Source organism: Atractosteus spatula, chromosome 3 (assembly GCF_055471065.1).
Source record: "Atractosteus spatula isolate fAtrSpa1 chromosome 3, fAtrSpa1.hap1, whole genome shotgun sequence".
In the NCBI taxonomy this organism is placed as follows: domain Eukaryota; kingdom Metazoa; phylum Chordata; class Actinopteri; order Semionotiformes; family Lepisosteidae; genus Atractosteus; species Atractosteus spatula.
Genome location: NC_142708.1, coordinates 68,266,246 through 68,287,439, shown reverse-complemented (window position 1 = coordinate 68,287,439; position 21,194 = coordinate 68,266,246). Strand labels below are relative to the sequence as shown.

The 21,194-nt window shown below is 49.6% G+C and overlaps 1 protein-coding gene across 4 annotated transcripts in view; it reads left to right on the top strand.

The window, feature by feature from the left end:
• Positions 1–20,614, top strand: part of lrch4 (leucine-rich repeats and calponin homology (CH) domain containing 4) — a 36,374-nt gene extending 15,760 nt beyond the window's left edge. Inside the window, exons 2-19 of one of the 4 annotated variants that reach the window (XM_088911762.1) lie at positions 2,254–2,398; positions 3,384–3,510; positions 4,064–4,169; positions 4,494–4,630; positions 5,185–5,297; positions 6,151–6,250; positions 6,479–6,581; positions 7,472–7,578; positions 7,862–7,923; positions 8,887–9,030; positions 9,988–10,056; positions 10,569–10,623; positions 11,262–11,325; positions 11,725–11,826; positions 11,942–12,042; positions 12,891–13,028; positions 13,179–13,256; positions 20,175–20,614. In XM_088911762.1, coding sequence (XP_088767888.1) covers positions 2,254–2,398; positions 3,384–3,510; positions 4,064–4,169; positions 4,494–4,630; positions 5,185–5,297; positions 6,151–6,250; positions 6,479–6,581; positions 7,472–7,578; positions 7,862–7,923; positions 8,887–9,030; positions 9,988–10,056; positions 10,569–10,623; positions 11,262–11,325; positions 11,725–11,826; positions 11,942–12,042; positions 12,891–13,028; positions 13,179–13,256; positions 20,175–20,312 — 1,889 coding nt within the window. In that variant the 3' untranslated portion in view covers positions 20,313–20,614. Of the gene's footprint in view, positions 1–2,253; positions 2,399–3,383; positions 3,511–4,063; positions 4,170–4,493; positions 4,631–5,184; positions 5,298–6,150; positions 6,251–6,478; positions 6,582–7,471; positions 7,579–7,861; positions 7,924–8,886; positions 9,031–9,987; positions 10,057–10,568; positions 10,624–11,261; positions 11,326–11,724; positions 11,827–11,941; positions 12,043–12,890; positions 13,029–13,178; positions 13,257–15,533; positions 18,670–20,174 lie in introns of those variants that run through there. The other 3 variants (XM_088911761.1, XM_088911764.1, XM_088911763.1) reach the window with 3 other exon arrangements.
• The last annotated feature ends 580 nt before the right edge of the window (positions 20,615–21,194 follow it).

The following is a 21,194-nucleotide window of genomic DNA, read 5'->3' as shown; positions in this document are numbered from 1 at the left end:
GTTCTCCGTCTGTCCCTTCTTTCCTCACCTTGCTCTCCGTGTTTGTGAACTTCCTCTGCTGAGTGCCAGTCTTGGTGTCACACTAAAACCCTCCCTCCCGCTCTGTGGGTTAGGCAGCAGCCTGGTGGGACCGTTCATTAGAAGGAAAGGACGAAGGAACACAATGGTTATTGAAAAAAGGAGATCATCCCAGCAGCAGAAATCTAGTCCAAACCTGCAGTGTTGGGTGGTGATTACTGTTTGGAACCATTACAATATGTTTTTTTTAACTGTACGTTCTATTCATACACCCGTGCATGTTTATATATAACTGTTCTGTCCTAGGCTGTAATCCCCTGCTCTGCGTCATCCCTTTCTTTTTGTTTTGGGTTAATGATGCTTGAATGAGTGTATTAGTTTCTGTCTGCATTTTGTTAGAGCTTGTGGAAGTGTTGCCAATCAAGAGAGTTACAAAGGCTACATTGTGAGTCTTCACTGACACAGAGTGCAGCTAATCCCACCGCCAGGGACCCAGTCCATACAGCCTAGAGATCACAGCCAGGGTCCCAGTCCGGGATGAATCCCTACAGCCTAGAGATCATAGCCAGGGTCCCAGTCCAGGATGGGTCCCTACAGCCTAGAGATCACAACCAGTGTCCCAGTCCAGGATGGGTCCCTACAGCCTAGAGATCACAGCCAGGGTCCCAGTCCAGGATGGGTCCCTACAGCCTAGAGATCACAGCCAGGGTCCCTATCCAGGAGGAGCCCCTATAGTCTGGAGATCAGAGCAGAGTCAAAGCCCTGGATGAGCCCCAACAGCTTGGAGATCACAGCTAGAGCCCCAGACCAGCATTAGTCTCTAAAGCCAGGAAATCACAGCCAGGGTCCAAGTCCTGGATGAGCCCCAACAGTTTAGATATCACAGCCAGGGTTCCAGCCAAGGATGAAACTGTACAGCCTCGAGTTCACAGCCAGGTTGCCAGTTCGAGTTACAGCTTGGTTATACACCAACACGTGCTGAGGCTAGCTTAGAGCTGGACCAGGAGACCTGCAGTCTCTAGATTGAAGATCATCTGAGCAGCATCCAGTCTGAGTTTTCCTGTTGTTATCTAAGATTGTTTAAGGTTTAAGGTTCACTGCTCATTGTTGACCTCCCCAAGGAGGATTGTAGTGGGAGGCCTTGCGGTTTTTATGTTTTGTAACGAGCCGACCTCCAGAGAGACTGAGCCTGCAGCAGCTGGTCAGTGTCTCCCAGTCCCCCATTTCTTTCAGCCTCTTTCGTCAACGGCTGCATAACTTTTGAACCAAAAAAATATTTAAGAACAGCTTTTGTCGTACCAATGGTCAGACTTTCCGACTCTGTCACCTTAGAGCGTTGTTGTCTTAAACATGTATTATTCCTGAAATGCAATGTTCGAGTGCTTTAAGAACATAAACCTGCAAACGAGTCTCATCCAGCCATTTCTTTAAAGAAGATGGGTTATCAGCTTCAACAGCATGGCTAGGTAGCTTGTTCCATGCTCACCAATTGCACTTCTGCTTAGCTTAGTCTATTCCTTTGAGGATTTAACTGTATCATTTAGCTACATGAACGGGGTAAATGTATGTGCTACTGTGTATAATGTATTGTTTGCGAACAGGCCTAGTATTAAATTAGACAACCAGAGCATCAGATTGATTTCTTTTTACACTCTTTCACTTGGGAGATGAACTGTGTCTTTGGTTCTGCTGTTGACTGGAGCCAGTGGAGTCCCCAGGTGGCCAGATGTCATACCTGCAGGTTGGGTAGTTCTTACATAAGACTCTCACTATGCCAATGAACTCGAACTGTGGCCTAGCCCACTGTTCTCTTGGTCTCAGGCCTTAAGATCATGTTAACCCAGGCTGATTAAGCCAGGAACATTGGTTCAATAAAAAATTGAAAGATGGGCTGGACTGAAATCTGAGAGACCTTGAAGTGTAGTGCTGGTATCTCCAAGCTTGAGAAACTGTTTACGGTTTCTGTAATCCGTGAAGTCTTTAAGACCTCTCTGATGGGCCAGTTCAAACGTGACTTGGAAACAATGTGGGGAAGAGCAAGGATTATTAATCACAAGACCTCATTCAGTTATTACGCTACTATCAGCTTGTCAGATCTGTGTGTCAGTGTTTGTATTTAATCCTAGGAAAGTGTGACGTTATGGGGGATTTTGCCAAGATCAGAATTACAGAAAATACAGCTGTTGTTTAAATTTCTGACTGTTAATGTGTATGTTATATCTTCTTCTTTCCCAGACCTGTCAAAGAATCGTCTGTCAGAGGTGCCAGAGGAGTTGTGCCAATTCATCTCCCTGGAGACACTGAGCCTGTATCATAACTGTATTCGCAGCATCCCACCCTCCATTGGCAACCTGCAGGCCCTCACTTACCTCAACATCAGGTACAGCTGTAGAACATACAGTACTTGTAAAGATACAGCTGTGTTTGAAACACTCTCTCCCCTCGACGTCAGGTACAGCACTGTGCTACACACTCTCTCCCCTCGACGTCAGGTACAGCTGTGTGCCACACACTCTCTCCCCTTGACGTCAGGTACAGCTGTGTGCCACACACTCTCTCCCCTCGACGTCAGGTACAGCTGTGTGCCACACACTCTCTCCCCTCGACGTCAGGTACAGCTGTGTGCCACACACTCTCTCCCCTCGACGTCAGGTACAGCTGTGTGCCACACACTCTCTCCCCTCGACGTCAGGTACAGCTGTGCGCCACACACTGTCTCCCCTCGACGTCAGGTACAGCTGTGCGCGACACACTCTCTCCCCTCGACGTCAGGTACAGCTGTGCGCGACACACTCTCTCCCCTCGACGTCAGGTACAGCTGTGCGCGACACACTGTCTCCCCTCGACGTCAGGTACAGCTGTGTGCGACACACTGTCTCCCCTCGACGTCAGGTACAGCTGTGTGCGACACACTGTCTCCCCTCGACGTCGGGTACAGCTGTGTGCCACACGCTCTCTCCCCTCGACGTCGGGTACAGCTGTGTGCCACACGCTCTCTCCCCTCGACGTCGGGTACAGCTGTGTGCGACCCACTGTCTCCCCTCGACGTCGGGTACAGCTGTGTGGGACACACTGTCTCCCCTCGACGTCGGGTACAGCTGTGTGGGACACACTGTCTCCCCTCGACGTCGGGTACAGCTGTGTGGGACACACTGTCTCCCCTCGACGTCAGGTACAGCACTGTGCTACACACTGTCTCCCCTCGACGTCAGGTACAGCACTGTGCTACACACTGTCTCCCCTCGACGTCAGGTACAACAAACTCACAGTGGTCTTATTTCCTCCTTCCTCTGTGTCTCTTGCACCCCCTCTCTCTCTGTCTGTCCTCGCGCTTATCTCCCTGTTGTTTTCTCTCTCGTGTACAGTCGGAACCAGCTGTCCTCTCTTCCCACTGCGGTGTGCGAACTCCCCCTGCGAGTCCTCATCGCCAGCAACAACAAGCTGCCCTGTCTGCCGTCCACCATCCAGGCACTGGGCAACCTCCGCCAGCTGGTCAGTCTCCCTCGGCATCACTGTCGCCATGCCACTCTCTTTCGTGCTTGAAGAACATAAATCGTGCAAACCAGAGAAGGCCGTTCAGCCCGTCATCTTTGTTTTGTTGTTTGCTAATTGCTTGAAGGATCTCATCCAGCCATTTCTTGATAATAACCTCCTCAAAGGTACCGACAAAGTCAACCCAGTGGTCAAGGCCTACAGTGAAACATGAACCAGAGGACACAAGGGGAACTGATACTGGAGTGCATTTAAAACTGAGAACAGGGGACAATATTTTACACAAAGGGTTGTAGGGGTATGGAACAAGTTACTATTGCTATTGCATCTGATACTCTGACTTTCTATGAGCTGGATTTGCTGAATGACCTCCACTCCTTTGGAGCCTTTCTTCTGTTCTTATTACGTTGTAGGAAACTCTTGTTCCAGACTCCCACTTTTTGTATAGAGAAGTCTCTCGCGCTCTCTCTCTCTCTCTCTCTCTCTCTTTCTTTCTCCAGGTTTCTTTTTCAGTCTCTCACTCCTTGAATCTCCTTCCGTGTTTTTCTCTCAGGATGTGAGCTGTAATGAACTACAGTCTCTGCCCCCCGAGATTGGGCTCCTGGAGTCTTTGAGAGACCTCAACCTACGGAGAAACCATCTGACCACACTGCCAGAAGGTGAGGGAAGAGGGTGAGAGAGGGAGGGAGGGATGAGGAGAAGCAGGGAAGGACTGGAGAGGGGAGAGGAGGAGGAGGAGGGGGGGGGGGGGGGGGGGATAGGGGAGAGATCGATTGGGAGGGGTGGGACAGAAAGAGAAGAGAGGCTGAATGAAGAAATGGGGGAGGAGAATAAGGGTGAAGAGAGGGTGTGGGGCTGAGCAAGAGAATAAGGAGCCATATGAGGGAAAGAAGAGGAACGAAGGAGTTTTGCAGCTCCCAGCTGAGCAGTTAGAGCACACCTGTGTATTCACCTCAACTTTTGCCCTGTCCTCTCTCGGCCAGAGCTGTCGGAGCTGCCGCTGGTCCGGCTGGATGTCTCGTGTAACCGCGTGACGCGGGTTCCCGTGTGTTACCGCCACCTGCGGCACCTGCAGACCATCACCCTCGACAACAACCCCCTGCAGTCCCCGCCCGCGCAGGTCAGGCCCTGCGGCCGCGCTCTCCCTTCGTCCAGTCAGTGCGTCGGCGTTAGCCTCTCTGTGTCTGCTGTGCTCTGTTCAGCTCGTGCCTTACTACAGCGTACTGTAGGTGTACTACAGTGTCTGGGTGAAGGTCTCTCTTCAGTGCTATGCTGTGAATGTCGTGCTGTCCAGTGTATCTGTCTTCCTCTCTCTCCTTCTGTATACACACATTCACAGTGAACAGTAGGATATAATAATAATTCAGTTATATAGCGCTTTTCTGGACACTCCACTCAAAGTGCTTTACAGGTAATGGAGACTCCCCTATACCACCACCAGTGTGCAGCCCCACCTGGATGATGCAATGGCAGCCAGTGTGCACCAGTATGCTCCCCACACTTCAGCATTCAGTGGGGAGGAGAACAGAGTGGTGAAGTCAGAGATGGGAATTATTAGGAAGGCAGGACTGGTAAAGGGGGAAACACCTACTCTTATCCAGAGAAGCCCGTTTATAGTACTGGCTAGCCACTTTGTGCTTTGAGTGTGTTATTCACGCTCTGTGTCTCTTCCAGATCTGTACGAAGGGTAAGATCCACATCTTCAAGTACCTGAATATCGAGGCGTGTAGCAAGACGACGCCAGAGGAGTTCGACAGAGCTCTGAGACCAGCAGGCATCAACAGCTGGTGAGATGGAGAGAGACCAAAGGAGGAGACGTCCGCAGTCTTGAAACGGGCTGCTGCAGCTGGCGCTAGATAGAGAGGGGGGAGACTCCATGGTGCTGAAAGAAAAGGTCTCAGCAGCTGGAGGCGAACGACAGGGGAGGGGGCAGGCTGTGTGACGAGGATAAATCACTCGCTTTTCTAGCCTGAGCTGGTCAGATCTCAGCAGACCGGCAAAGCTGGTCCGGTCAGTACTGGGATGGGAGATCACCCGGGAAAACCAGGTGGCTGCTGTGAAGGGTGCTGGTCGGCCAGTAGGTGGCACTCTTACCTCTTATTGGACCGACATTTTCTGACCATCACTCCTATATGTTGACACGGCACGCTGCGCTGAAGGAGGTGCTGTCCTTAAGATGAGCTACAGTATTAAGCCACTGTATTGACTAATAGGTCTTTAAGGGTCTCTTGGTTGTTCACAAGAGTAGAGATGTTAACGTTAGTATCCTGGCTAAAGTCCACTCTGGACAAGCTTCGTCTGACTTCCGGGTTTCTCACTCTTCCCCTCAGGGGAGCTGTGCAGCCAGAGTGCTTTGATCCTTTCAGATGAAAAACTTTTATGTAAAATGCAACAAATTCTGAAATGATGAGGATACAGGAAAAAAAGGATCGATTGAATGAATAAATCGAGTAAAAAATAATTTTGTTCCCAAAGTTTTGGGCATGTGACTCTCTCTACAGAGGCAGTTGCAGCGGTGAAAATGTTTTGTATTCCTGGCTCTCTGTGTTTGTCTCTTATTGCATCCCTCTTAACCCCTGTTTCCCTGTGAGTTTCTCACTCTCTCTCTCTCCCTTTGTCTGCGACTATATGCGTTGCCAGTCTCTCAGATCAAGAGCTGTTTCCAGCACGGCAGTATGGAGGTCTGGACTCCGGCTTCAACAGTGTGGACAGTGGAAGCAAGAGGTGGTCTGGAAATGAGGTGAGAGAGAGAGAACTGACTGACTGACGTATGTGGGACACATCCGCAGACATGGCGTCACATGGGACAGTTGCATGGCGACTCTTAACAGACAAGAAGTTGCTCATCAATGAAACGTTAATAGTCATGGTGATACACTGCAAGGCTGTGTTACTCGCCAGCAGACAGAGACACACTGACAGAGACAGTACTGGCACAGATGAGCCTCTCTCCCCCTCTGTCCTCCAGTCTGCAGACGATTTCTCGGACCTGTCCCTGCGGATGGCAGAGATCTCCAGGGAACAGAGGAACCTGAGAGAGGAGCGAGCAGTGCACTCCCTTGGGGACAGAGGTGAGCAGCAGACAACACTTGTCACTTACAGTGTACACACAAGTAATATACAGGTATATACACATGCTCACACACATACTGTATACACAGAAGCAGTATATGTACACATGCTCATACATAGTGAACACGCACACTCACATAGTCTATGTACACATGCTCACACTGACAGTGTATAAACATGCTCTCACACACTCATGTAGTGTATATACACATGCTCACACATTCTCTATGAGGCAGGGGTGAATGTGCAGAGATAGAAATACAGACTCTCACACTATGGCAACAGAACATTTGAACATTTCAGATAAACACTTTGTGATTCTCACTCCTGGTCCTGGAGAGAGGTTAGCGAGCGTCCTGATGCCAGCAGTCGTATCACCCTGCAGCTCACAACTGGCAGCCAACTGAAGCTCAGCAAGTGTGAGCCTGGTCAGTACCTGGATAAGAGACCTCCAGGGAAAGCTAAGGTTGCAGCTGGAAGAGGTGTTAGTGAGACCAGCTGGGGGCACTCACCCTGCGGTCCTAATGCCCCAGAGTCATGGGGACACTATATTGTACAAAGGCGCCATCCTTCGGATGAGATGTAAAACTGACTTCCTGACTCTCTGTGGTCATTAAAAATCCCAGGGTGTTTTCTCGAAAACAGTAGGGGTGTTATCCCAGTGACCTGGCCAAATTTCCCCCTGGCCTTTACCAGACATGGTCTCCTAATAATCCTCAGGAGTGAGGAGCCCTAACTTAAAAAAATTATACAGCACATAGACTTCCTACAGCATCGTTATTTGCAATGTGGGTGACTGTTTCATGAGCTTTTTCTCTTCCTCTCTCTACCTCTTTCCTTCCTGCACCTCCCGGCTCTTGGTGTCCCTCCACCCCCTGTCTCTCCGTAGTGAATGGAGAGGCAGAGCAGGAGGATTTTATTGACAGCAGCGTAACTGAAGAGGACGAGGAGGAGCACAGGTCATTGCCCAGCCCCCATCGGACAGCACCCCCACAGGTGAGGAGGACTCACTGTGTCTCCCTGGGTCCAGCCCTGTTACTACTGTCTGGCCTGTACTCAGTCTCTATGGACAGTCATAAGAAAGTTACATTATGTAGGTGTCAGAACAGGATATCTCTGTACAAAGAGAGATTGACCCATAGGCATAGATGCTTGAATTGTTCTATTGATGTGCAGATAAATGGATCACTAGATAAATGATAAATAGACTACTATACTATAGATGGGTGGGCAGATGGGTGTCAGGATGATTCATACCTTATTTTCCATTGTGTCCTAGGAGAAGAGTGGGAAGACTGGCTTGGCACAGTCGGAGAGCCCAGACAGAGGTCTCGGTGTGAGGTGAGCGACAGCGCCGCGCAGTGGTGTGAAGCGTTACTGACGGTCGAGCAAACCAGGAAACTTTCCGGAAGTGCATTTGAAACCAAGAACGGGAGACACTCTTCTACACAAAGGGCAGTGGGAGTCTGATACAAGCTACCCAGCCATATTGTTGAGGCCGATACCCAAGTTTCTTGCAATAAACAGCTGGACGAGATCCTGGGATCAATTAGCTACTATCTGACAAGATCCTGGGATCAATTAGCTACTATCTACCTAATGGGCCCCTCCCATCTGGAACCGTTCTTATGTTCTGACTCCTGGTTTTGGACAGTGGCCCTGGAGAACTGTCTCATGAGTAATAGAGCCTAAGAGACGGGCAGCATTCATTTCTGGACTCTCCCGCTCATCTGCAGAGCAGTGCAGTAAGGGAGTGATCTTTATGTTGCCCTGTTCACTTGGCCGGTGATGCTGTTTTAGGGCAGGGCGGTGTGGCGCAGCCTCTCTTGAAAGGGAGCAGCCGCGCCAGCGCTTGTGTCAGAGGAGCTGGGGTGCGTGACCCGTGAGGCTCTGTGTGTGTACAGAGGAATCGCTGTGTCAGAGCAGGACAAACACGTTTTGTGAGGCCTCCCTCAGTCAGAGCGCTTGTGTAATGACTGTGTGTGTGTACATGTTGAGGAGCTCTGTGCTTTGGGAAAAGTCAACAGACGGGGATTTTCGCAGTTTCACTTCCATCTTTTTTTAACGCTTTATCTCCCTCCCCTCGTGGTGTGCTGTATTGTGCTTTCTCAAAAATGCTTCTTGCCGAGTCCTTAAAGGTTCAGTGTAGTGTATCCTGGCTCAGGCCTCCTCAGATCTCGTTATGATGCTTGAACTATTTAAAGCCTTTGACACAAGGCTCACTTCAGCAGTAGTGTTCCATTGTGTTGACGGTGTCCAACACGCCTCTCTCTCCCCTCCCCCCCCCCCCCCCGTCTTTCTCAGGTCGTCTCCGGGGGGGGACTCGGCAGAGCCCCTGGGCGCAACCCCGTCGAGCCCCTCTGCGGAGGAGCGCCGGCGCCCCGAGACCCTGCAGATCTGGCAGGAGAGAGAGAGGGCGCATCAGCAGAGGGAGAGGAGAGAGATCAGGTGGGCCTGGGAGGAAAAGAGTGGTCCTTAGGTCCTTCCACCCCGTTAATGACATGATTAGTCTCGAATGTACTAAGGGGATGATCATTACTTCAGTCGTGCATTATCTGTCGCCAGGAGGGCCGCACAGTGGTGCAGTGGTGAGCATTGCTGCCTCACAGCGCTGGGGCCCTGGGTTCATTTCAGGATCTGGGGTGCTGTGTGTGTGGAGTTTGCATGTTGTCCCCATGTTCGCATGGGTTTCCTCTCGTAGTACAAGGACAGTAGTAGTAGTACATAGTACAAGTACTGGTAGCTTAATTGGCTTCTGGGAAGACTGGCCCTGGTGTGAGTGTGTTTTTGTCTGTCTGCCCTGTGATGGATTGCAGATCCGTCCAGGTTGTACATTGCCTTGTGCCCGTTGCTTGCTGGGATAGGCTCCGGCTCCCCCGCGACCCTGAATTGGAAGAAGTGGTTAGAAAATGGAGGGATGGAAGAGCCGAGATTGGCAAGATGGGAGGGAAAAGAAGAGAAGCTGTGTGTGAGATGGAGAGCTTCGATATGTCTGTTCGCACGCTTTGCCCTGATCCTCTCCAGTAGTCGGCCACGTTCTCACAAGTTCCATCTCAGAGGAACTGGCCAAGGAAAAGCAAACGGATGTTCCTGCTGTGACAGCTCATGTTAAAATAAGCTGATTAAATGAATGGCTTAGAGGATCGACCCGGTCCCAGTTTTTAAAGCTAGTCCATGCCAAAGCTTGTCCCCGGCCCACACCCTGGCCTGAACTTGGGTCAGATGTCAGAGTTGGTAAGAACTTTCCACGCAAATAGGGCGGAGAAAAACCAACCAGAAATCCATACCCCACCTCTTATCCCCAACCCCACCTTCACACGAGACCTGACCAGTCCCCTTTGCCCCCCAATATCCCACGCCTCGTTATTTCATTTGTAACGTTGTTCTCTCTGTTCTGTGTTGTAGTCTGCTGAAATCGACAGCGAAAACAGGAAGTGGCTCGACGTCTGCAGCCCAGACAGGAAGCGGCCCTAGGTAACAGCCTGCTGAGTGTGAAGCCGCGTGAGGCTGTGTGCATGTGATGCAGCTGTGATCGGGTCTCCCCGAGACAGCTACTCGGAGCTTGATCAAGTCCACAAGTTATTTTAATTTGAATTATTTTGCAGACAAGCTCAGATGAAGAGCTTTCTCTTCAAAAGGTGGAGTCATATCCAGTTTTTTAGTTCTGTATTGACTCTCTATTGTCAGGTTCTCTGAAGAGCTGTGCCCTGAAATCAAAATGTTTTGTGCATGGGCTTTATAATCATGTGTTTGGGGTTATATTAATGTGTTCCTTTACCAGATTGCTGTGTGTTAATATGAAAAATGAAAAATCTGTATCTCTGTGCTGACATATTGAGTTCTGGCATATTGTTTTTTTGTTAAAGTTAAATAATAACCTTAAAAGTAAGGGAGGGGTTGAGGTTTACCAGCAGGTGCACTACAGAGAATCCTGCAGAGCATGCTGGGTGGTGCTCATTGACAGTACAGTGTTTGTCTCCCCCTAGTGGCAGCAGCTTCGACAGTGGCTCCTCGATCACCTGTCTTAGACAAAGGTGTCAGGTCAGTCTCTCTTCGTGTGACCCTCTGTCCCCCTAACTCCCTCCTTCTCTCCCTACCTCTTGTCTGCTCTGCTGTTTTGTGCTGAACAGTGTTTCCATCAGTCCTCAGAAGAGCATCCAGATACATTCCAGGACTTCAGGGGAGTGTCTTATGCTGACAGGTTGAATGAACTTTAGTCTTGAAGGGAGACCTGACACATGTAGTCAGATTCAAAATCCTCAAAGGCACTAATAATGTCAACCCGGCGGGCTTCTTCAAAAAGTACGGTGAAACACGAGCAAGAGGGCACAAGAGGAAATTGCAAGGAAGAGCTTTTAAATCCAAGAACAGGATTCACTCCTTTACACTAAGGGTGGTGGGAGTCTGGAACAAGTTACCAGCCTGGTTGCTGAAGCCAATCCCCTGGTTTCTTTCAAGAAACGGTTGGATGAGTTCCTGGGATCAATTAACTACTCAACTTCTCACCTGGCCAGTTGGGCCGAACAGCCTCCTCTCGTTTGTAACTGTTTTTGTGTTCTTGTGTATCTGCTTTACTCTCCACCCTCCCTCTGCTCTCTGCCAGTCCACCGCAGTGTCTGGTGTGCCCAACAAGACAGTGGATGACTCCCCACCTCTTCCTCACTCTCTCTTCTCCACAGAGTACAGACCAGCCCTCCAGCTCTTCTGCCATCTCAGCTCCAGTCCGGTCCACCAGCAGAACAGGTGTTTATCAGTACTGCATCTGTACAGCGCTTTTAATCACTTAGAAAAAAGACTATGGTCAGCAGCTTTTTTTCACTGCCTGTTTTTCAGCGGTTTTTACTGACTTCAGGGCTAGGTATTAGCGGAAACTCATCAGTTGTGCTCTTTGTGTAGCGCCTTCTCAGCCAAACCTAACCGTTCTGTGCAGAGCTTTTTGTCGATCCTGCAATTAAACTGATGAAACTGAAACAAGAAAGTGCGTAAAAATGCACGCAGATACAGTGATTATGAAAAGTGTTTTTTTTTTTGTTTGTCTTTCCTAAGAAAGACATCAAATAAATGGATACATCTTAAGCCAACAAGTAAAATTCCAATAGGATTTCTTCTTCGGAGTCCTAACCCTCTCCCGTCTCGTCGCAGACACGCCCCCTACGCCGAATCCCGCGGGCTCGCCGGGAGCAGTCCAAAGACCAAACAGCTTCCTGTTCCGGGCTCAGTCCCGGAGCAACGTCAAGCCCACAGGTCTGCGTCTGGCTGGCCGTGTGTGACGTCGGCTCCGTCTGGGCCCTGTCCCCAGTCGCTCTGTCCCCTGTGGTGCTTTTAAGGGCTGCGTGTCTGACTCCTCTGGTTTCTCCAGGATCGGTCCAGTGTCTGGTGGAGACGGGCCGCTCCGAATCCAAGGCCTCGCTCCTGCGCTCCCCAAGAGAGGAGAGAGAGGGCATCGCACAGCTGCGGAAGGTAGGTCCTCTGTCTCCGTCCCGCCGAGCATGAGCTAGAGGAGGCCCTTCACCCCATCTGGTCTGTTCGGTCGCTAGCAGCTAATCGCCCCAAGGCTCTCATCCAGCTATTTCTAAAAAGAAACCAGGGTGTCGGCCGGGTAACTTGATGCAGAAAACCTACACACTTTGGTGTAAAGAAGTGCGTCCTGTTCAGATGCACTTCCACCTCATTTCCACTCGTGCCCCCTGCTTTGTATTTCACCATTGAAATTGAAGAGGTCCGCTGGGTTGACGTTGTCAGTTCCCTTGAGGATTTTATTTTCCATATTCGGATTTAGGATGCGGGGTACAGATCTCCTCGTAGACTTCTCTGATTGAGACATTTCTCATCTCTCTGGTGTTTATCTCCTCCCCGACTGTCCCACTGTTAAACTGTAGACTTCACGACTGAGTCAGAACTAAGCCCGCTGGTCAAAATATTGACTAGACACTTGACTCTAGACTCTTGGACAAAGGAGAGGCTGGGTTTGAGGAGCAGGAGTTAGACTTCCCAGATCTCGGTCCTACTGAATACTGGGATAACGGGCGGAAATCTGAAACTATTCCTGCCAGAGGATAGGGATAAGACTTTCTACCCCTCGCAAGAATACACATCCACATCCTGCTCGTGCTGCTCGTGCAGCTCGCAGACACCCGTCAGGTTATTTGTATTGTTGCATTGTTAAGCGCCTTGGGGCAACCTTGTTATGAAAGGCGCTATATAAAAATAAATTAAATTGAATTGAATTGTGTGGGGGGGGGAGGGTGCCTAATATTTTGGCCGGCGATTCTCTTGAGGTGTCTTGATGAGCTGTCTCCCTCTCCCAGACGCTGGAGTCCAGACTGAAGATCACTCTGCCCGAAGACCTGGGCGAAGCCCTGTCCGACGGCGCCATCCTGTGCCAGCTGGCCAATCACGTGCGGCCGCGGTCCGTGTCCATCATCCACATTCCCTCCCCTGCTGTGGTGAGCTCCGGGGTTCGCGCCGGGACTCTGCTCTCAGCCTGCCGGTGCACTTGTCTGAATGAGATGACGCTTCAAGTGCCCTGCCTGTTAGAGGAATTCACTTAGTTGTGTCGAGATGGTAACATTTTGTCCTTCGCGTGTCATTCACAGCCAAAGCTCAGTGCTCCCAAGTGCCGTCGGAACGTCGAGAACTTCATCACCGCCTGCCGGAAGCTGGGCATTCCTGAGGTAAGCACCGGGGCTCCTCTCCTTAACTCCGGCTTGTTTCCAGCCGGGATCACGTTCCTTCGGAGCACGGGAGCCCGAGCTCACGTCCTGGTTACAGTTGTCTGATTAGGACCTTAATTGGAATGGGATTCAATTAGATCCTTAATTTGGAGCAAGATTTTGTTGCTTCTCTTATGTCGCTTTTACGGCACCACTTCCACTCTCCTTATTTCACTGCCTGTCTGGAATTGTTTTTAAAGCAATGGTAATTGCCAGTTATTGTTATCTATTCACCCAAGTCAGAACGGCCGCTCGCTTGAAGGCTTAGGTGAGCGCCAGCAGCGTGGGCTCTGCTGTGAGCTCCACAGCGCCCCCTGGAGCCGCGGCTGGTCTTGGCGACATCAACCTGCAAGCTCCCTGGCAGCTTCGCAGGATACTTTTTTTGCCCTGAGACCCCGCCTGACTAATCCCAGTCCCACGCTGCCGCTTAGGGAATCCCGGGTTGGGGGGTGGCCGGAGATGTTTGGGCCTTTGTGCTTGCCCATCCGAAATACTTAACTCGCTGGAGGGAGAACTGTGCATGCAGAACGTTAATGTCTCCAGCTCCTCGCGAGGTCCCAGAACGACCCGCTAATACTCCTCCCTGTTGCGCCCGTTTTGTCATTGCTGCTGCGCGTGTGTTCGATCAAGATGCTTCCTCTGTCCCCGCATGGAGCACGCTCCATTGCCACACAACCGCACCCTCGGCACAAAGCAGTGAACGCACGTTGCGGAGAGACAACAAAGAGGTGTTAAATGTGAGAGACAAAACGCCTGCATCATCCGCGTGCACACCTGTGCCTCCTGTGACGTGCGTAGCAGTGGCCTCGCCTGTGGTCCTGAACGTGCTTCTGTGCAGCGCAGAGACGAGCGCCTTTCTTTCCTCCTGTGAGCAGTGATGAGGTCTTCGAGCTGATTACGAGCCACCGAATGAGCTGCCTGTTAACAGCTGTGGCTTATAGAGCCTGCTGTGGGTTTGAAGCGAAGCACAGATGTCACAGATCTCTTTAAGATCAAGCCGGGTTATTGTGACACCGTTTAGCACCAATAAAAACCTCATTCATATCAAAACGGCCTCTGTGCCTCCCTGATTGCACAGTGCTAACTGGAGAATTTGCAGAGGGGTTGCAACTGATCTTAGCCTTTTTATTTTGGCTGTCTTTAACAGCATTCAAATTAAATAAGATGAAATCTTACAGTTGTTAGAATCCCCAAGGAGAAATGGGAAACAAAATCATATTCCTGCTTGGACAAGAATGAATGTCATTTAATCCATGTAGATACAGTCCTAAAGGATATAGACAGAATGAACCCAGGGTTCACTGTTTCACCATTTCCAGTTCGTTAGCTGACGCAAACTAATGCACAAGGACAGAGCAAGGACACAGGGTCACAACTGGAAACATCGTTTAGGACAGAGAAGAGGAAAGGTTTCTTCCCACGAAGAGCTGGACCAGGATATTCAAATGTTAATTCTGGTAGTGAAATGACTATTAGATCGGAGTGCATTCTTAACCAGCTGTTGCTCTGAATGGTGCCAATACTCAGCATGATCACAGAGTGCTGCTAAAGAACTGTTAAAGAAGTAATATTTACAAATGTTTACACATGAGAGGAGGCCATTTGGCCTGTACAGCTTATTGTGCTGCTTGTGCCTCATTTAATTCAATCCAGCTGTTTCTGGCTAGCTGTAAGTCATCATGAACAACATGGCTTTTTTTCAGAGACCCACCACCCTTAGTGTAAAAACATGCCTCCCGCTTTCCGCCTTAAATTAATTTAAAGTTTCCACTGGAGTACCCTTGTTTTAAAAAAAAAAAAGGTTTCTGAGCAGAGAGTGATACAGGGTCATCTTTTAATCAGTTCAGATTTAATCCATCCCGGATTGACATCTGTTGATGATTGAATGAGAGAATTATTTTAGCACAAGGTTTAACTTTGGCCATTGGTCTCTCATGCTCATCACTGTTCACAGAAGCCATGAGGAAAGGTTTGTGCAGCAAAACAGCTTGTGTGTTGTTGAGTGCTGCTGTGCCGCGTCAGTGTGCTTTCAGCTCATCGTGTCTCTTTTTGTTTTTTGTTCCGTGTTGTCTCTCCGCCTCTTGTGTCCTCCCTTTCCCTCTCACTGCTCTCTTTTCTCCACCCCACCTTTTCCTCCTCCACTCCTCTTTTGTTTTCCCTGGTTTTCCTTTCCTCGTCCCTCTCTGTCTTCTTCACCCATCCCCACCTCTCTCCCTCCTCGTTCTTTCCCTCTCTCAGACGGAGGTGTGTGCCTCCTCCGATGTCCTGTGCTCCAATCTCCCGGGGGTGCTGCGCACCGTGGAGGCCCTGACCAGACTGGGGGGGTGCGTCTCCCCCCACATCTCGCTGCTCTGTCCCGGCTTCCTGCTCTTCTACAGCCTGGCCATGGGGCTTCTGTATCTGTCCTACTGCCAGCTCACTGCCTGCTAATCATACCACAGAAACTGACCCTTGTGTCACACGCACACTAACACAGGACACGCTGAGACACACTGACACAATGCATAACAGATCCGCACACGCTGAGACACACTTACACAATGCATAACAGATCCGCACACTCTGAGACACACTGACACAATGGATAACACATCCGCACACTCTGAGACACGCTGACACAATGGATAACACATTCACACAGGCCCGCACACGCTGAGACACGCTGACACAATGGATAACACATTCACACAGGCCCGCACACTCTGAGACACGCTGACACAATGGATAACACATCTGCACACTCTGAGACACACTGACACAATGGATAACAGATCCGCACACGCTGAGACACACTGACACAATGGATAACACATTTGCACACTCTGAGACACACTGACACAATGGATAACACATTCACACAGGCCCGCACACTCTGAGACACGCTGACACAATGGATAACACATCTGCACACTCTGAGACACACTGACACAATGGATAACAGATCTGCACACGCTGAGACACACTGACACAATGGATAACACATTTGCACACTCTGAGACACGCTGACACAATGGATAACAGATCCGCACACGCTGAGACACACTGACACAATGGATAACACATCCGCACACTCTGAGACACGCTGACACAATGGATAACACATTCACACAGGCCCGCACACTCTGAGACACGCTGACACAATGGATAACACATTCACACAGGCCTGCACACTCTGAGACACACTGACACAATGGATAACACATCCGCACACTCTGAGACACACTGACACAATGGATAACACATCCGCACACGCTGAGACACACTGACACAATGGATAACACATCCGCACACTCTGAGACACACTGACACAATGGATAACACATCCACACTCTGAGACACGCTGACACAATGGATAACAGATCCGCACACGCAGAGACTCACTGACACAATGGATAACACATCCGCACACTCTGAGACACACTGACACAATGGATAACGCATTCACACAGGCCCGCACACTCTGAGACACACTGACACAATGGATAACACATTCACACACTCTGAGACACACTAACACAATGGATAACACATTCACACAGGCCCGCACACGCTGAGACACGCTGACACACAGGCAGACATGCAGACACTCCCACCAGCTCAGTGCCTTCTAATCTCACCCATAAGCACACACGTGTACTGTATGTTACACACACTCCAGCACCCCCTCCCATGTTACTGCACTGCAGCACGCATGCTAGTGGGCATGCTGGGTAAAGGGAAAGGGGGGTACACAGAGATCATACCTTGCCAAAGCTGCTTATTCCAGAACGGGACACTGGGGCTTCAGAACACATCAGGACACGGACCCTCTTCTCCTCCAAACACTGAAACAAGAAGCAGGCCCCATATCCGGTAAAGCATGGAGCAGCAGCCCACTGCAGCACCACGGTGTCAAACCATTATCGGTACGCTGGGCCGGAGTTCACCAGGCCCTTCCCCTACTGGTGCAGTGGCACATTCCGAGTAGCGGTTCGGTAAGAGAGCGCTTGCTGTATAATTTGCGGTGAAGCCCCCTCAGGACTGCCTTTCTGGTGCGGTGCTCTGCCGGGGTGACGCCCTTGCAGTACACAGCTCAACATCACGGATTAGAATAGTACTGCTTTCTGGGCTGCACTGTCCCGGCAACATGTCAGCAAGGCATCAAGTGGCCGGCAGTATTCGCAGAGCTACTGCAGGGCACCGTACTTCAGCTCAAAGGCATCAGAATGCCCGGTATTTAGGCTCAGCAGTCAAAGGTTTTGCAATACAGAAGTTAAAAAGGCCTATTCAGTGTAGCAACACAGCGCATTATGTAGTGTTATATAGGTGGATGCAATACACTACGCCTTGTGTTATTTGTAACTGACATATTGTTCTCTCCAAAACATTACGGCAACATTTTATTATAGTTATATTCTGCTGAAACCTGTTTTGAAAAAAAAATGCACATATTGATCTTCTCAATGTAACTAAAAACATTCCCGACTCGCCGGCTCACTGGGGCGGAGCACGGCGCCGCGCTCAGTCTGACCACAAGGTGGCGATACTTCTCTTTCATTCAGAAGGTACAGGAACATTTGCAGATTTTATTTTTGTGTTATCATGGGTTTTTTGTACCCTCATCCATGTAGTCTGGTCTAGGTTACTGTTGTATTTGTGTATGATTTAAGGCCTGTTCATCTAAGTTATTTGTGTTTTTAATTTATTTAAAAATGTGATTGTACCTGGATGTTTTCTGTGAAAGAGTCCCAATCAGTGTTTTAGGTTTAATTTTTTTGTTTGTGGCTGTACCTGGACGTCACCCTGTTACCAAAGTCGCCTGGTCACAGGGGTGCAGTGTTGGAACAGGCCAAAACACGCAAATTTAGAAGTGTATGAGAGAACGAAAATTATGGCTTCTCGATGCGTCTTAAAAAGTACACAGTGCCCTCAATCATAAAACCATTTTTTTATTCGTAACAGTAACCAGTCCTATTCTTTGGTAGTGTTCCGAGACAACATTTTGAACGATAGAGAAATCCGAGAAGACTCGAGCCTATACGACGTCGCACTCCAATGACGTCACTGCGGCCGCCGCTGAAAGCTGCCTGCTGAGGCGTGGAGAGCGTGTTTTGGCTTAGTGCGGTTCGGACAGAGTGACGGGGTACAGCCCAAACCATTCATCTCTGATATCTGTTACATCTCTCTCTGATGGGACCACGAGTGGTCGCGCTGCGAATCTGCCTGTGTAATGTCCTAAAAAACAAGACCTTAAAAAGCATATTTTTTGATATTTATATCGATGCCTAAATATTTAAAGATAAGCTTTAAAAAAGCAAAGGAAATCTTGAGTTTATATATCTAGTTTCTTTTTTCTGTATAGAGATTATTAAAAAAAAAAGAAGCTGTCTTTCAACATGTGTTCCGTCTTTTCTGGTCTTTGATGTGATGAAAGAATCTCTGTGTGGTGGACCATGTGCTCAATGTCCACTCTTCCCGCCAAGCCATTTGTGTAAACTGACGAACCCCGGCCAAGTCGAAGGGTTCGGTTCAGGTGACCCCAGATAACCTCCAAGCAAAAGCTTCCCTGCAGACACAGTCACTCACTAATTGTTAGGCAGTGTTAAAAATAATTTTTACAGAAGGTAGGGAGTGTTAAATGCCTGCTAGCACCCTTTGTATTTGTCATAATTCTTCTGAACAGTTTTTGGTAGGCAGTAACTCCTACGATGAATTTGCTTTTGTCCTTCGTTAATGAACACAGCAGCCCCTCATCCACTCCTGCCTCTTGACAAGAGGTCAGTCACGCTGCTCAGCAGTTCGGACCCTCTGATCGGAGGGGGATCCAGCGGCAGTGAGAACAGCCGCAAACGAGGGGAGGCCGCTTGGCCCATCTGGACCATTTATTAGTCAGTAGCTAAGTAATTGTCCCAGGATCTCATCATCCAGCTGTTTCCTGATAGAAACCAGAGTTCTTCAACATGGCTGGGCGGCTCATTCCACACCCCCGCCTCCCTTTGTGTAAAGACGCGTTGCCAGTTTTAAGTGCACTTCCATGAATGAACTATTCTGCTGCGCCTAGGGTGGGGGTGTGGTCTTGTGTTAAGATCGTGCAGAACACTGAGATGTCTGAACTGTGTAGACTGGAGTGGTGGGCTGGTATGTCCATGCAATGTTTTTGATTCCTCGGTTTCTGGAGTCCCCTTTCCTGTAGCGCCATGTTGTGGAGGAGGTAAGTCACTGCCATTTGCCCTGCTGGTTTGAACTTGCATGCTGGGGTGCTCTTGAAAATGGGAGTAGCCAGGCTGAAGAAGAAAAAACATAATTAGGTTGATTATAATCCATTAATCAAACTCAGTTCCTTTTTAAAGGGACAGGGATTCAGGGCCTGATCCTAATCATGGTGATGGTTTTCATAATCTTTCCTGGTTGTTAACCAATGTTAATTATTTTTGCTGTGTTTGCTGTATACGTATGGGTGCACATACTTGTGTTCATTTGTTTGAAACCTTATTCTCTACCTTGAAACTGGAGCCTGAGGTTCCTGTAAGGAGAGAACAATTTGAAGTAACATGTTAGAAGCTCAGATTTCTGACTTGTCAGCTGGGTGAAACTTAAGTCAGGCTGGCTGCTCAGGGTGGAACTAACACAGGTTGAATGCTAGTGGAGTCGAAAAATCTTAGTTTCCAACGTCTCTTGAAAATCTGTGTGTCGCCTCTGGCTGTATTCTCACTCCCTACCTCTGCTGCTCTCTTCCTCGCCCCTGATCCACTCCCACTTTTCTTCCTCTCTCCCTGTGTGCGGGCAGGGTGGGGCTGTGCTGGGTGGCTTGTGTGGAGGGTGCATCTCTGGTGGGGCGTGGTGTCGTGTGCGACGTGCCCGGTGATTCCTGGTGATCTCCCTCCTCTGTCCCCCTGCCAGGACTCTCTCTGCCCCTCTCAGCTGATCCTGGAGGACGAGGGCCTGACCCGGATCGCCCACATGGTCCAGGGGCTGGTCGACCTGCCGCCTGCAGGACCCCGCCGCCCCTCCCGTCAAGAGGGCCCCTCCTGCGAGTGAATGCTGGGGCTGCCCTCCCCGCTGCCTGACTGGAAAGAGTCCCGCACTCCAGAGGAAGGAGAGGACAAGACTATCTGTGTTTTAGATCACGTTTCCTTTTTTTTGTTTCAAAGTTCCATGGTTCGCATGATTAGGACATCTGTTTTGGAGCATTCTTCAACTGTAGTTGTGAGACACACAGATCACCTGGATTACACCTGTAGTTACACTTCTGACTGGCTCTGCGCTTTAGGAAATATGAACTGTAACACACTCGTACATAGGAATATTGCCCAGGTTTAAAATAAAATGTGTTAATGTAATTATTTCAGTATATTTTAAGTGCCGTTCTGTACTGTGGTTGATCCTCACGAATGTGAAAAGCACAAACTGCAGTCAGGAGACTTACAGATACAGGCTGGTCACAGCATGCAAAATTCGCAAAGGCCGTTTCCCCCTGGCCAATGGAAGCAAGTCTTCAGCCCAGCGGAGGAGTGAGTTGTTACTGGTAGATGGGCCAAAGTTTGCGTGTGTGTTAGTGCTTTTGTCAGTTCCCCAGTTTTTGTTTATCACTGTATTTCTATCACCTAGGGTGTGGTTACAACAGTGTATCGGTGTGTTCTGTGCAGCGTGTGTAAGTCTTTGTCAGAGGCCACTGAAAAGAAACTTAAGAGAGAAGAGTAGAAGAGCTGGAGTGACATTAGAAATAATGGGTATGGAGGAGAACAGCAGAGAGCAGGGGAGGCTGGGAGATGGAGGAGGACAGGAGGGATGGAGGGAGCAGGGGAGCCTGCGAAATAGAGGACGGGAGGGATGGTACAGGAGAGAGTGAGGTAGACCAGTAGATGCTGAACGAGAGAAGGCAGTGAAGATAATGAGAGAAAGAGGGGATGAGGTGGGATT